Consider the following 17,305-nt stretch of genomic DNA (forward strand, 5'->3'; position numbering starts at 1 on the left):
TTGAACCGTTTGGCCTGAATGCCAATCGTCGTGTCTGGAGGAAACGTGACACCATCCCTATGGTGAAGCATGGTGGTGGCAGCATCATGCTGTGGGGATGTATTTCAGCGGCAGGGACTGGGAGACTAGTCAGAATCGAAGGAAAGATGAATGGAGCAAAGTACAGAGTGATCCTTGATGAAAACCTGCTCCAGAGCGCTCAGGATCTAAGACTAGTTCGAAGGTTCACCTTCCAACAGGACAACAACCCTAAGCACACAGCCAAGACAACGCAGGAGTGGCTTTGGGACAAGTCTCAATGTCCTTGAGTGGCCCAGCCAGAGCCGGGACTTGAACCCGATCGAACATCTCTGGAGAGACCTGAAAATAACTGTGCAGCGACATTCCCCATCCAACCTGATAGAGCTTGAGAGGATCTGCAGAGAAGAATGGGAGAAACTCCCCAAATCAAATGTTATTTGTCACATGCCGAATACAAGCCCTTTACCCAACAATGCAGTTTTAAGAGAAATATGTAGAAAATAGATAAGTAAAAAATAAATATAACAAATTGTTAATTAAAGAGCCGTAGTAAAATAACAGTAGCGAGACTATAAACAGGGGGCACCTACATGTACAGAGTCTATGTGCGGGGGGGCACCTACATGTACAGAGTCTATGTGCGGGGGGGGGGGCCACCTACATGTACAGAGTCTATGTGCGGGGGGGCCACCTACATGTACAGAGTCTATGTGCGGGGGGGCCACCTACATGTACAGAGTCTATGTGCGGGGGGGCACCTACATGTACAGAGTCTATGTGCGGGGGGGCACCTACATGTACAGAGTCTATGTACAGAGTCTATGTGGGGGGGGGGGGGCACCTACATGTACAGAGTCTATGTGCGGGGGTCTATGGCACCTACATGTACAGAGTCTATGTGCGGGGGGGGTACAGAGTCACCTACATGTACAGAGTCTATGTGCGGGGGGGGGCACCTACATGTACAGAGTCTATGTGCGGGGGGGCCACCTACATGTACAGAGTCTATGTGCGGGGGGGCCACCTACATGTACAGAGTCTATGTGCGGGGGGGCCACCTACATGTACAGAGTCTATGTGCGGGGGGGGGCCACCTACATGTACAGAGTCTATGTGCGGGGGGGCCACCTACATGTACAGAGTCTATGTGCGGGGGGGGGGGGCCACCTACATGTACAGAGTCTATGTGCGGGGGGGCACCTACATGTACAGAGTCTATGTGCGGGGGGGGGCACCTACATGTACAGAGTCACCTACATGTACAGAGTCTATGTGTGCGGGGGGGGCACCTACATGTACAGAGTCTATGTGCGGGGGGGCACCTACATGTACAGAGTCTATGTGCGGGGGGGGCACCTACATGTACAGAGTCTATGTGCCCACCTACATGTACAGAGTCTATGTGCGGGGGGGCACCTACATGTACAGAGTCTATGTGCGGGGGGGGGGCACCTACATGTACAGAGTCTATGTGCGGGGGGGGGCACCTACATGTACAGAGTCTATGTGCGGGGGGGCACCTACATGTACAGAGTCTATGTGCGGGGGGCACCTACATGTACAGAGTCTATGTGCGGGGGGCACCTACATGTACAGAGTCTATGTGCGGGGGGGCACCTACATGTACAGAGTCTATGTGTGGGGGGGACCACCTACATGTACAGAGTCTATGTGCGGGGGGGCCACCTACATGTACAGAGTCTATGTGCGGGGGGGCACCTACATGTACAGAGTCTATGTGCGGGGGGGGGCCACCTACATGTACAGAGTCTATGTGCGGGGGGGGGCCACCTACATGTACAGAGTCTATGTGCGGGGGGCACCTACATGTACAGAGTCTATGTGCGGGGGGCCACCTACATGTACAGAGTCTATGTGCGGGGGGGGGCCACCTACATGTACAGAGTCTATGTGCGGGGGGGGGCCACCTACATGTACAGAGTCTATGTGCGGGGGGCCACCTACATGTACAGAGTCTATGTGCGGGGGGGGGGCACCTACATGTACAGAGTCTATGTGCGGGGGGGGCACCTACATGTACAGAGTCTATGTGCGGGGGGGGGGGCACCTACATGTACAGAGTCTATGTGCGGGGGGGGGGCACCTACATGTACAGAGTCTATGTGCGGGGGGGGCACCTACATGTACAGAGTCTATGTGCGGGGGGGCACCTACATGTACAGAGTCTATGTGCGGGGGGGCCACCTACATGTACAGAGTCTATGTGCGGGGGGGGGTACAGAGTCTATGTGCTACCACCTACATGTACAGAGTCTATGTGCGGGGGGGCCACCTACATGTACAGAGTCTATGTGCGGGGGGGGGCACCTGTGTACAGAGTCTATGTGCGGGGGGGCCACCTACATGTACAGAGTCTATGTGCGGGGGGGCACCTACATGTACAGAGTCTATGTGCGGGGGGGCCACCTACATGTACAGAGTCTATGTGCGGGGGGCCACCTACATGTACAGAGTCTATGTGCGGGGGGGCACCTACATGTACAGAGTCTATGTGCGGGGGGGCACCTACATGTACAGAGTCTATGTGCGGGGGGGCACCTACATGTACAGAGTCTATGTGCGGGGGGCACCTACATGTACAGAGTCTATGTGCGGGGGGGGGGGGCACCTACATGTACAGAGTCTATGTGCGGGGGGGGGGCACCTACATGTACAGAGTCTATGTGCGGGGGGGCCACCTACATGTACAGAGTCTATGTGTGGGGGGACCACCTACATGTACAGAGTCTATGTGCGGGGGGGGCCACCTACATGTACAGAGTCTATGTGCGGGGGGGCCACCTACATGTACAGAGTCTATGTGCCACCTACATGTACAGAGTCTATGTGCGGGGGGGGGGGCACCTACATGTACAGAGTCTATGTGCGGGGGGGGGCACCTACATGTACAGAGTCTATGTGCGGGGGGGGCCACCTACATGTACAGAGTCTATGTGCGGGGGGGCCACCTACATGTACAGAGTCTATGTGCGGGGGGGCACCTACATGTACAGAGTCTATGTGCGGGGGGGCCACCTACATGTACAGAGTCTATGTGCGGGGGGGCCACCTACATGTACAGAGTCTATGTGCGGGGGGCCACCTACATGTACAGAGTCTATGTGCGGGGGGGGGGCACCTACATGTACAGAGTCTATGTGGGGGGGGGGGCCACCTACATGTACAGAGTCTATGTGCGGGGGGGCACCTACATGTACAGAGTCTATGTGCGGGGGCACCTACATGTACAGAGTCTATGTGCGGGGGGGGGGGCACCTACATGTACAGAGTCTATGTGCGGGGGGGGCACCTACATGTACAGAGTCTATGTGCGGGGGGGGGCCACCTACATGTACAGAGTCTATGTGCGGGGGGGGGCACCTACATGTACAGAGTCTATGTGCGGGGGGCACCTACATGTACAGAGTCTATGTGCGGGGGGGGCACCTACATGTACAGAGTCTATGTGCGGGGGGCACCTACATGTACAGAGTCTATGTGCGGGGGGGCACCTACATGTACAGAGTCTATGTGCGGGGGGGGCACCTACATGTACACCTACATGTACAGAGTCTATGTGCGGGGGGGGGGCACCTACATGTACAGAGTCTATGTGCGGGGGGGGGCCACCTACATGTACAGAGTCTATGTGCGGGGGGGCCACCTACATGTACAGAGTCTATGTGCGGGGGGGGCACCTACATGTACAGAGTCTATGTGCGGGGGGGCACCTACATGTACAGAGTCTATGTGCGGGGGGGCACCTACATGTACAGAGTCTATGTGCGGGGGGGGCCACCTACATGTACAGAGTCTATGTGCGGGGGGGGCCACCTACATGTACAGAGTCTATGTGCGGGGGGGCACCTACATGTACAGAGTCTATGTGCGGGGGGCCACCTACATGTACAGAGTCTATGTGCGGGGGGGCCACCTACATGTACAGAGTCTATGTGCGGGGGGGCCACCTACATGTACAGAGTCTATGTGCGGGGGGGCACCTACATGTACAGAGTCTATGTGCGGGGGGGGGGGCACCTACATGTACAGAGTCTATGTGCGGGGGGCACCTACATGTACAGAGTCTATGTGCGGGGGGGGGCACCTACATGTACAGAGTCTATGTGCACCTACATGTACAGAGTCTATGTGCGGGGGGGCACCTACATGTACAGAGTCTATGTGCGGGGGGGCACCTACATGTACAGAGTCTATGTGCGGGGGGGGGGCACCTACATGTACAGAGTCTATGTGCGGGGCACCTACATGTACAGAGTCTATGTGCGGGGGGGCACCTACATGTACAGAGTCTATGTGCGGGGGGGCACCTACATGTACAGAGTCTATGTGCGGGGGGGCACCTACATGTACAGAGTCTATGTGCGGGGGGGCACCTACATGTACAGAGTCTATGTGCGGGGGGGCACCTACATGTACAGAGTCTATGTGCGGGGGCACCTACATGTACAGAGTCTATGTGCACCTACATGTACAGAGTCTATGTGCGGGGGGTACACCTACATGTACAGAGTCTATGTGAGTCTATGGGGGGGGGCACCTACATGTACAGAGTCTATGTGCGGGGGGGGGCACCTACATGTACAGAGTCTATGTGCGGGGGGGCACCTACATGTACAGAGTCTATGTGGGGGGGGGGGGCACCTACATGTACAGAGTCTATGTGCGGGGGGCACCTACATGTACAGAGTCTATGTGCGGGGGGGGGGCACCTACATGTACAGAGTCTATGTGCGGGGGGGCACCTACATGTACAGAGTCTATGTGCGGGGGGGCACCTACATGTACAGAGTCTATGTGCGGGGGGCACCTACATGTACAGAGTCTATGTGCGGGGGGCACCTACATGTACAGAGTCTATGTGCGGGGGGCACCTACATGTACAGAGTCTATGTGCGGGGGGGCACCTATGTACAGAGTGTACAGAGTCTATGTGCGGGGGGCACCTACATGTACAGAGTCTATGTGCGGGGGGCACCTACATGTACAGAGTCTATGTGCGGGGGGGGCACCTACATGTACAGAGTCTATGTGCGGGGGGCACCTACATGTACAGAGTCTATGTACAGAGTCGGGGGGGGCACCTACATGTACAGAGTCTATGTGCGGGGGGGGCACCTACATGTACAGAGTCTATGTGCGGGGGGGGGGGGCACCGGTTAGTCGAGGTAATTGAGGTAATATGTACATGTAGGTAAAGTTACAGGTGAGCCAAGCTTGTAGCTTCATACCCGAGAAGACTCGAGGCTGTAATCACTGTTAAGATGCTTCAACAAAGTACTGAGTAAAGGGTCTGAATACTTACATAAATGTGATATTTCATTATTTTTGTATTTTTTTGAATTTGCAAAGAAATTCTACAAACCTGTTTTTGCTTTGTCATTATGGGGTATTGTGATGTCATTATGGGGTATTGTGATGTCATTATGGGGTATTGTGTGTAGATTGATGAAGGGGGGGGGCAATATTTAATACATTTTAGAATAACATTTACATTTACATTTAAGTCATTTAGCAGACGCTCTTATCCAGAGCGACTTACAAATTGGTGCATTCACCTTATGACATCCAGTGGAACAGCCACTTTACAATAGTGCATCTAAATATTTTAAGGGGGGAGGGGGGGTGAGAAGGATTACTTTATCCTATCCTAAGTATTCCTTAAAGAGGTGGGGTTTCAGGTGTCTCCGGAAGGTGGTGATTGACTCCGCTGTCCTGGCGTCGTGAGGGAGTTTGTTCCACCATTGGGGAGCCAGAGCAGCGAACAGTTTTGACTGGGCTGAGCGGGAACTGTACTTCCTCAGTGGTAGGGAGACGAGCAGGCCAGATAAGATATAAGGCTGTACAGATATACAAATAAGGCTGTAACATAAGAAAATGTGGAAAAAGTCAAGGGGTCTGAATACTTTCCGAATGCTCTGTACCTAGGTAATAGGGCACCATTTGGGATGCATACTTTCTCCACAGACTCTTCAGTGTTCTCAGGTGCCAGTCCCAAATGGCACCCTATTCCCTATATAATGCACTACTTTTGAAAAAAGTTGCACACTGTGGAATATGGTGCCATTTGCTGAGTCAGACATTATAGTTCTGTATGACCTGCACGGGTGGGGTCAATCCCATTTCAGTCCAGTGAATTCAGGAAGTAAACTGAAAATTCCAATTCCAAAATGTCTCTATTTTCCTGTGTATGTAGACTGAATTGAATGGAATTGACCCCACACCTTCTGACCATTGTATAGTTGTCACCTGCATACAACCATATAACTTTTCCCAGGATCTCAAACCAATGAAAGTGCAGTGTGGAAAGTAGCACTTGCTTCAATAATTATGGTCAATATTGCTTAACTGATCAATTACAGGCCTAAAGACAATGGGCTGTTTAGCGTGTGGGTAGCCTATAGTTTATCATTTACAACAACAGAACATCTGTCATCAGCAACTGCAGGGAGTTTATAAATTATATCCTCCATAATCCTGCCTGGACTGGGATGCTGAGTGCATGTGCTGTCCTGTCTATCCTCGTGCAGCGCTCCTATGGCAACCCGGTAAATTAGCCCCATTAATATCCACGTTATTAGAGAGCACTACAGGGATGGAACCGTGATGTCAGCACACACACCAGCCAGCGGTCTTTGAATGCAAGCTGGTGAGGACTGACTGACTGCGTGGAAGGAAGCGTGTCATTCTTTTCCTATTGAAAGCTAAGCTAGCCAGGGATATAAATATTTGGGGAGGAGGAGAATCAGAAGAGTGATCATGCTTTGTCATTGAGGACCTCAGTTTAGCCACCAGCCAGCATCCATCCTCACTGTCTCCGGCTGGCACGTCCGACGCTCAGAGCAGTCAGCATACAGGCAGCATCAGCACCCCGATCTGTTGTCATCATCTAGGAAACACTCTGATTTAGCAACACCTGGATACCTGGACGTCATTCATCGATTTACTGGTCATGCACCCTAATATGACCGTCGCGCCGAAGCGGTACACACTGTTGCAACCGGGAGAGCAGGAAGCAGCACGTTCCAAGTGTCAAGTAAGATTCGACCTGTTCCTGTCCTGCTGCAGAACGCCGTCACTGCTTTTGGTATCCTGAGCCGTTTGAGTTTATGAAATATATTATTTGTTATCATCACAGCTCATATATTCTTGTTTCATTTTCAAACGCGTTTTATTTTTTAGCCCAGGCTAGTGAGCGTCTGTATCATCCTTTCTTCAATAGGCCTACCCATAATGGATAGGGTTCATTCTTCCATGCGCAAAAGGCTGTACAGCTTGCCGCAAAACATTGGCCAAAGAGGCTCTGTCTCTGTGATGATTGACGACGGAGGAGAATACCGTGGTGGCGACAAGGACACAAACAAGAAAAGTGCCGGTATCAGGCTGAAGCCTCTTCTCCTTCCTGGATCTCCTTCCCCCGCCAGCAGCTCTAAGAGAAACAGAGACAGGGACCCCAAGAGCGGAACCGCCGGAGACTTGGAAACGGACGTTGCCGTTAAGACCAACTTAAACGGGGACTGTCGCCTTTTTAGAGGTAACCGCTCTTCCATCACTGGTCAGCACACTATTGGGTCAGATCCAGCGGAGCAGCGGAGGCTGATCCCCGAGGTAGACGCCGGCGCTAACGAGGAGAGTTACACCGGAGGAGAGACTGGTTCTGGGGCCGAACAGGGAGCGCAGGATTCCGTTGGTCGCAGTGCTAGCGCACACCGCCGCTCGTCCGTCTTCGATCATTCCACTTTAATCAAGTTAGAAGGAACCGAACCGATCATGCCAGACGAAGTAGAACAGTTGTATCGTGCGGGTTTCATGCACCGGCAGTTTGGAGCGATGCTACAACCAGGAGTCAACAAGTTCTCTCTGAGAATGTTGGGGAGCGAGAGGGCCGTGGAGCACGAGAGGGAACGTGTGAAGTCTGCAGGATTCTGGATCATTCATCCGTACAGTGATTTTAGGTAATTGTTCAGAAAATCTGTATCAATCATTGTTGATCAATTTGATTGATCTATTGGTCTGGTTAGATTAGGCCTCTCGGAGTTTACATATCCTATCCAGTACACTATTATGATTGAAAAAAATATACTATCTGACTAAGTGTAAGCTCAGTTTGGCTAAGAAAATACATGTTTGTGGTGTTCTCAAAGTACAAATATACTGTTTGGATATCTTAGATCATATTAGAAAACCTCTTAGGGGGTTAATTGTACCCTACCCTCTGACCTATTGGGTCTTGACTGGGTTATACATTGGTCCAAAGTAAAGGTCAAAGATACATACCAGTCAAATTTAAATACAGTATTTAGATTTGACTACTGGCATGCATATTCATTTTGCAGTTCCAGTCATATTCATACCCCACTAATACCGCTGTCCTGCATATTCATATCCTACTAATACTGCTGGTATGCATATTCATATCCCAATAATACTACTGTCCTGCATATTCATATCCCACAAATACTGCTGGCATACATATTCATATCCCACTAATACTGCTGGCATGCATATTCATAGCCCACGAATACTGCTGCCATGCATATTCATATCCCACTAATACTGCTTGCATGCATATTCATATCCTACTAATACTGCTGGTATGCATATTCATATCCCACTAATACTGCTGTCCTGCATATTCATTTCCCACTAATACTGCTTGCATGCATATTCATATCCCACTAATACTGCTGACATGCATATTCATATCCTACTAATACTGCTGGTATGCATATTCATATCCTACTAATACTGCTTGCATGCATATTCATATCCTACTAATACTGCTGGCATGCATATTCATATCCCACGAATACTGCTGGCATGCATATTCATATCCTACTAATACTGCTGGCATGCATATTCATATCCTACTAATACTGCTGGCATGCATATTCATATCCTACTAATACTGCTGGCATGCATATTCATATCCCACGAATACTGCTGGCATGCATATTCATATCCTACTAATACTGCTGGCATGCATATTCATATCCTACTAATACTGCTGGCATGCATATTCATATCCTACGAATACTGCTGGCATGTATATTCATATCCCACTAATACTGCTGGCATGCATATTCATATCCCACTAATACTGCTAGCACTGATCTTTTATGCTCAGTTTTTTTTCTGTCTCAATAATGATATGTCATTTGGCCACAAAATGTCTAGTCCTGTCTGTGTGTGTGTGTGTGTGTGTGTGTGTGTGTGTGTGTGTGTGTGTGTGTGTGTGTGTGTGTGTGTGTGTGTGTGTGTGTGTGTGTGTGTGTGTGTGTGTGTGTGTGTGTGTGTGTGTGTGTGAGAAGAAAAAAGTGTATATATTAATTACCACGCTATGAACACTTGTCTATGAAAAGCAGATGCTTTTGTAGGAATCTTATCAATGTTATAGTTACAAAGAAAAATCAAATTGAAGCCACCAAAACGGGAGACGATATAATGAGGAGTGAATTTCCAAACTGAAAATGTGTTCTTTATGGAACACTGTAACAAGTCCGTTTGTTCCAGAATTCTATCTTTTCATCATCACACACATAACAGTTTTTTTTCTTGTATCACTTTAACCTTGAGTTCCCTCTCTCTCTCTGATCTAACATCAGGACATTTACTCTGGCCTGTAGTATCCTATCTTTCTGTCCTGATGTGGGGTTTTTCCACTCTTCTGAATTATACTTTATTTATAATTTAGTGAGGCCATCGGATTACACAGAGAGAGAGAGAGTGCAGCAGGCCGGGCCGATAGAGTTAGGTCGGGGCTTTTTGAAAATGGGGTAATCAGAATAGGTTAACATGACCGTTCAAAATATTAGAAGCACACATCAGGTGGGATTATGACCACACAATTAGTCTAATGTGAGGGTGTTTGGAGGGAGGGGGGAGGACAGGGGAAGGTAGGAGGGGGAGGGTGGCACTAACCACTCACAACTCAACTGTAGAGTGATTGAAATGATGTGAGAGTGGGAAATCAGGACAGGACGCTAACTACACAGTCATCATGCCAGCTGTCCGCGCAGCTCTGAAGTGAGTTTAAACTGTGACATAATGATATGTGTTGTTTTGAGGTTCAAGTAAAACCTTACCACTGCTGTCTCAGGATAACAGCTGCTGTGCCATGTCTAATCAAACCACATTTTATTTGTCAAATAGGCCGCATACAACCGGTGTACAGGTGTACAGGTGTACAACAACTTACATTGAAATGCTTACTTACAAGCCCTTAACCAACAATGCAGTTTTTAGAAAAATACCTACAAATAGAAAATAAATAAAAGTAACAAATAATTAAAGAGCAGAAGTAAAATAACAATAGTGAGGCTATATACAAGGGGTACCGGTACAGAGTCAATGTGGAGGCTATATACAAGGGGTACCGGTACAGAGTCAATGTGCAGGGGCACCGGTGAGTCGAGGTAGGTAGCCTAGTGGTTAGAGTGTAGGGGAGGTAGGTAGCCTAGTGGTTAGAGTGTAGGGGAGGTAGGTAGCCTAGTGGTTAGAGTGTAGGGGAGGTAGGTAGCCTAGTGGTTAGAGTGTAGGGGAGGTAGGTAGCCTAGTGGTTAGAGTGTAGGGGAGGTAGGTAGCCTAGTGGTTAGAGTGTAGGGGAGGTAGGTAGCCTAGTGGTTAGAGTGTAGGCGAGGTAGGTAGCCTAGTGGTTAGAGTGTAGAGGAGGCAGGATAGCCTAGTGGTTAGAGTGTATGGGAGGTAGGTAGCCTAGTGGTTAGATTGTAGGGGCGGCAGGGTAGCCTAGTGGTTAGAGTGTAGGGGAGGTAGGTAGCCTAGTGGTTAGAGTGTAGGGGCGGCAGGGTAGCCTAGTGGTTAGAGTGTAGGGGAGGTAGGTAGCCTAGTGGTTAGAGTGTAGGGGAGGCAGGATAGCCTAGTGGTTAGAGTGTATGGGAGGTAGGTAGCCTAGTGGTTAGAGTGTAGGGGCGGCAGGGTAGCCTAGTGGTTAGAGTGTAGGAGAGGCAGGGTAGCCTAGTGGTTAGAGTGTAGGGGAGGTAGGTAGCCTAGTGGTTAGAGTGTAGGGGAGGCAGGGTAGCCTAGCGGTTAGAGTGTAGGGGAGGCAGGGTAGCCTAGTGGTTAGAGTGTAGGGGCGGCAGGGTAGCCTAGTGGTTAGAGTGTAGGGGAGGTAGGTAACCTAGTGGTTAGAGTGTAGGGGAGGTAGGTAGCCTAGTGGTTAGAGTGTAGGGGAGGTAGGTAGCCTAGTGGTTAGAGTGTAGGGGAGGCAGGGTAGCCTAGTGGTTAGAGTGTAGAGGTGGCAGGGTAGCCTAGTGGTTAGAGTGTAGAGGAGGCAGGTAGCCTAGTGGTTAGAGTGTAGAGGAGGCAGGTAGCCTAGTGGTTAGAGTGTAGAGGTGGCAGGGTAGCCTAGTGGTTAGAGTGTAGAGGTGGCAGGGTAGCCTAGTGGTTAGAGTGTAGAGGAGGCAGGTAGCCTAGTGGTTAGAGTGTAGAGGAGGCAGGTAGCCTAGTGGTTAGAGTGTAGAGGTGGCAGGGTAGCCTAGTGGTTAGAGTGTAGAGGTGGCAGGGTAGCCTAGTGGTTAGAGTGTAGGGGAGGCAGGGTAGCCTAGTGGTTAGAGCGTTGGTCTTGTAACCGGAAGATTGCATGATCAAATCCCTGAGCTGACAAGGTAAAAATCTGTAGTTCTTCCCCTGAAAAAGGCACTTTTGTTCATAGGCTGTCATTGAAATTAAGAATTTGTTCTTATTAACTGACTTGCCTCGTTAAATATAGTTTTTTTTTAAAGTGCAACCAGAGGGAAAAACACTCAAGACCACCTTTACGCCGCACACAGAGATGCATATAAAGCTCTCCCTCGCCCTCCATTTGGCAAATCTGACCATTATTTTATCATCCTGATTCCTACTTACAAGAAAAAACTAAAGCAGGAAGTACCAGTGACTCGCCCAATACGTAAGTGGTCAGATGTCACGGAGGAGTATATCACCTCAGTCATCGGCTTCATCCATAAATGTATCGACGACGTCGTCCCCACAGTGACCATATGTACACACCGCAACCAGAAGACATGGATTACAGGCAACATCCGCATCGAGCTAAAGGCTAGAGCTGCCGCTTTCAAGGAGCGGGACACTAATCCGGACGCTTATAAGAAATCCCGCTATGCCCTCAGACGAACCATCAAACAAGCAAATCGTCATTACAGGATTAAGATTGAATCCTACTACACCGTCTCTGACTCTGGTCGGATGTGGCAGGGCTTGAAAACTATTATGGACTACAAAGGGAAACCCAGCCGCAAGCTACCCAGTGACGCGAGCCTACCAGACGAGCTAAATGCCTTTTATGCTCACTTCGAGGCAAGCAACACTGAAGCATGCATGATAGCACCAGCTGTTCTGGACGACTATGTGATAGCGCTCTCGGTAGCCGGTGTGAGCAAGACCTTTAAACAGGTAAACATTCACAAAGCCGCAAGGCCAGATGGATTACCAGGACGTGTACTCAAAGCATGCGCGGACCAACTGGAAAGTGTCTTCACTAACAATTTCAACCTCTCCCTGACCCAGTCTGTAATAGCTACATGTTTTAAGTAGTCCACCATAGTCCCAGTGCCCAAGGAAGCGAAGGTAACCTGCCTAAAGATTACCGCTCCATAGCACTCACGTCGGTAGCCATGAAGTGCTTTGAAAGGCTGGTCATGACTCACATCAACAGCATCCTCCCAGATACCCTAGACCCACTCCAATTCACATACCACCCCAACAGATCCACAGATGATGCAATCTCAATTGGACTCCACACTGCCCTTTCCCACCTGGGCAAGAGGAACACCTATGTGAGAATGCTGTTCATTGACTACAGCTGAGAGTTCAACACCATATAGTGCCCACAAAGCTCATCACTAAGCCGCCCCCAGGTGGTAAGGGTAGTCAACAGCACGTCTGCTACGCTGATCCTCAATACCTGAGCCCCCCAGGGGTGCATGCTTAGTCCCCTCCTGTACTCCCTCTTCACCCACACTGCGTGGACAAACAGGACTCCAACAACCATCTTTAGGTTTGCTGACGACACAACAGTGGTAGGACTGATCACCGACAACGATGAGACAGCGAGGAGGTCAGAGACCTGGTCGTGTGGTGCCTGGACAACCTCTCCCCCAATGTTAACACAACAAAGGAGATGATCGTGGACTACAGGAAAAGGCGGGCCGAACAGGCCCCCATTAACATTGACAGGGCTGTAGTAGAGCCGGTCGTGAGTTTCAAGTTCCTTAGTGTCCACATCACCAACAAACTATCATGGTCCAAACACACCAAGACAGTCATGAAAAGGGCATGAATACACCTTTTCCGACTCAGAAGACTGAAAAGATTTGGCTCCTCCGATCCTCAAAGAGTTCTACAGCTGCACCATTGAAAGCATCCTAACCGGTTCCATCACCGCCTGGTATGGCAACTGCTCGGCATCTGACCGTCAGGCGCTACAGAGGGTAGTGCGTAAGGCTCAGTACATCACTGGGACCAAGCTTCCTGCCATCCAGGACCCCTATACAAGGCGGTTTCAGACGAAAGCCCCAAAAATGGTCAAAAACTCCAGTCACCCAAGACTAGACTGTTTTCTCTACGGTACCAGAGCATCAAGTCTAGGACCAAAAGGCTCCTTAACAGCTTCTACCCCCAAGCCATAAGACTGCTGAACAATTAACCAAATGGCAACCAGATTATTTAAATTGAACCCCCCCCTCCATTATTTTACACTGCTGCTACTCGCTGTTTATTATCTATGCATAGTCACTTCACCCCTACCTACATGTACATGTACAAATGACCTCAGCTAACCTGTACCCCCGCACATTGACTCTGTACCGGTACCCCCTCCCCTGTATACAGCCTCGTTGTTATTTTATTGTGTTACTTAAAACATTTTTTTTAAACTTTCGTTTATTTGGTAAATATGGTTAAAGTAAAACCTCACCACTGCTGTCTCAGGATGGGAGGGTAGTTAGGGTAGTTAGGAGGTTAAAGTAAAACCTCACCACTGCTGTCTCAGGATGGGAGGGTAGTTAGGAGGTTAGAGTAAAACCTCACCACTGCTGTCTCAGGATGGGAGGGTAGTTAGGAGGTTAGAGTAAAATCTCACCACTGCTGTCTCAGGATGGGAGGGTAGTTAGGGTAGTTAGGAGGTTAGAGTAAAACCTCACCACTGCTGTCTCAGGATGGGAGGGTAGTTAGGGTAGTTAGGAGGTTAGAGTAAAACCTCACCACTGCTGTCTCAGGATGGGAGGGTAGTTAGGAGGTTAGAGTAAAACCTCACCACTGCTGTCTCAGGATGGGAGGGTAGTTAGGAGGTTAGAGTAAAACCTCACCACTGCTGTCTCAGGATGGGAGGGTAGTTAGGGTAGTTAGGAGGTTAGAGTAAAACCTCACCACTACTGTCTCAGGATGGGAGGGTAGTTAGGAGGTTAGAGTAAAACCTCACCACTACTGTCTCAGGATGGGAGGGTAGTTAGGGTAGTTAGGAGGTTAGAGTAAAACCTCACCACTACTGTCTCAGGATGGGAGGGTAGTTAGGAGGTTAGAGTAAAACCTCACCACTACTGTCTCAGGATGGGAGGGTAGTTAGGGGGTTAGAGTAAAACCTTACCACTGCTGTCTCAGGATGGGAGGGTAGTTAGGGTAGTTAGGAGGTTAGAGTAAAACCTCACCACTGCTGTCTCAGGATGGGAGGGTAGTTAGGGTAGTTAGGAGGTTAGAGTAAAACCTCACCACTGCTGTCTCAGGATGGGAGGGTAGTTAGGGTAGTTAGGAGGTTAGAGTAAAACCTTACCACTGCTGTCTCAGGATGGGAGGGTAGTTAGGGTAGTTAGGGGGTTAGAGTAAAACCTTACCACTGCTGTCTCAGGATGGGAGGGTAGTTAGGGTAGTTAGGAGGTTAGAGTAAAACCTCACCACTGCTGTCTCAGGATGGGAGGGTAGTTAGGAGGTTAGAGTAAAACCTCACCACTGCTGTCTCAGGATGGGAGGGTAGTTAGGGTAGTTAGGAGGGTAGAGTAAAACCTCACCACTGCTGTCTCAGGATGGGAGGGTAGTTAGGAGGTTCAAGTAAAACCTCACCACTACTGTCTCAGGATGGGAGGGTAGTTAGGAGGTTCAAGTAAAACCTCACCACTACTGTCTCAGGATGGGAGGGTAGTTAGGAGGTTCAAGTAAAACCTCACCACTGCTGTCTCAGGATGGGAGGGTAGTTAGGAGGTTCAAGTAAAACCTCACCACTGCTGTCTCAGGATGGGAGGGTAGTTAGGAGGTTAGAGTAAAACCTTACCACTGCTGTCTCAGGATGGGAGGGTAGTTAGGGTAGTTAGGAGGTTAGAGTAAAACCTTACCACTGCTGTCTCAGGATGGGAGGGTAGTTAGGGTAGTTAGGAGGTTCAAGTAAAACCTTACCACTGCTGTCTCAGGATGGGAGGGTAGTTAGGGTAGTTAGGAGGTTAGAGTAAAACCTTACCACTGCTGTCTCAGGATGGGAGGGTAGTTAGGAGGTTAGAGTAAAACCTTACCACTGCTGTCTCAGGATGGGAGGGTAGTTAGTGACATCATGATGATGTAGCTAGTGCGGAAGTTGCTTTTGTAAATAACTGTGAGTGACAATCATCTAAAAACTATTTGAAATACTGGTATTGTGGACCTACTTTGTTTCTTATATGATTATCCTTTTCAATTTGAGGGAGAAAAAAATTATTGATAATTTCCACTGTGTTCCAAGGCAAAGATTTAGGTCTCAGTCTCAGTTTCATTTGTGCATATCTGGGCTAACTGATTGATTTATGGCAAGAACCTTCCACACACTTCTGGCTGGGTCAATCCACACAGATAAACAGTTGAACCAGACCATCTGGCTGGGTCAATCCACACAGATAAACAGTTGAACCAGACCATCTGGCTGGGTCAATCCACACAGATAAACAGTTGAACCAGACCATCTGGCTGGGTCAATCCACACAGATAGACAGCAGAACCAGACCATCTGGCTGGGTCAATCCACACAGATAAACAGCAGAACCAGACCATCTGGCTAGGTCAATCCACACAGATAAACAGCAGAACCAGACCATCTGGCTAGGTCAATCGACACAGATAAACAGCAGAACCAGACCCTCTGGCTGGGTCAAACCACACAGATAAACAGCAGAACCAGACCATCTGGCTGGGTCAATCCACACAGATAAACAGTTGAACCAGACCATCTGGCTAGGTCAATCCACACAGATAAACAGTTGAACCAGACCATCTGGCTGGGTCAATCCACACAGATAGACAGCAGAACCAGACCATCTGGCTGGGTCAATCCACACAGATAAACAGCAGAACCAGACCATCTGGCTAGGTCAATCCACACAGATAAACAGCAGAACCAGACCATCTGGCTAGGTCAATCCACACAGATAAACAGCAGAACCAGACCCTCTGGCTGGGTCAAACCACACAGATAAACAGCAGAACCAGACCATCTGGCTGGGTCAATCCACACAGATAAACAGCAGAACCAGATCATCTGGCTGGGTCAATCCACACAGATAGACAGCAGAACCAGACCCTCTGGCTGGGTCAAACCACACAGATAGACAGCAGAACCAGACCATCTGGCTGGGTCAATCCACACAGATAGACAGCAGAACCAGACCATCTGGCTGGGTCAATCCACACAGATGAATTGTAGAACCAGAACATCTGGCTGGGTCAATCCACACAGATAGACAGCAGAACCAGACCATCTGACTGGGTCAATCCACACAGATAGACAGCAGAACCAGACCATCTGGCTGGATCAATCCACACAGATTAATTGTAGAACCAGAACATCTGGCTGGGTCAATCCACACAGATAGACAGCAGAACCAGACCCTCTGGCTGGGTCAAACCACACAGATAGACAGCAGAACCAGACCATCTGGCTGGGTCAATCCACACAGATAGACAGCAGAACCAGACCATCTGGCTGGGTCAATCCACACAGATGAATTGTAGAACCAGAACATCTGGCTGGGTCAATCCACACAGATAGACAGCAGAACCAGACCATCTGACTGGGTCAATCCACACAGATAGACAGAGAACCAGACCATCTGGCTGGGTCAATCCACACAGATTCATTGTAGAACCAGAACATCTGGCTGGGTCAATCCACACAGATAGACAGCAGAACCAGACCATCTGGCTGGATCAATCCACACAGATTAATTGTAGAACCAGAACATCTGGCTGGGTCAATCCACACAGATAGACAGCAGAACCAGACCATCTGACTGGG

The 17,305-nt window shown here is 49.4% G+C and overlaps 1 protein-coding gene across 1 annotated transcript in view; it reads left to right on the forward strand.

Annotated features, from left to right (window-relative positions):
• Positions 1–6,850: 6,850 nt before the first annotated feature.
• The window catches only part of LOC124036999 (potassium/sodium hyperpolarization-activated cyclic nucleotide-gated channel 3-like), a 62,585-nt gene continuing 52,130 nt past the window's right edge, over positions 6,851–17,305 (forward strand). The window contains exon 1 of the mRNA XM_046351616.1: positions 6,851–7,994. Coding sequence (XP_046207572.1) covers positions 7,273–7,994 — 722 coding nt within the window. The 5' untranslated portion in view covers positions 6,851–7,272. The remainder of the gene's footprint in view (positions 7,995–17,305) is intronic.

This window comes from Oncorhynchus gorbuscha, linkage group LG06 (genome assembly GCF_021184085.1).
Source record: "Oncorhynchus gorbuscha isolate QuinsamMale2020 ecotype Even-year linkage group LG06, OgorEven_v1.0, whole genome shotgun sequence".
NCBI classification, from domain to species: Eukaryota; Metazoa; Chordata; class Actinopteri; order Salmoniformes; family Salmonidae; genus Oncorhynchus; species Oncorhynchus gorbuscha.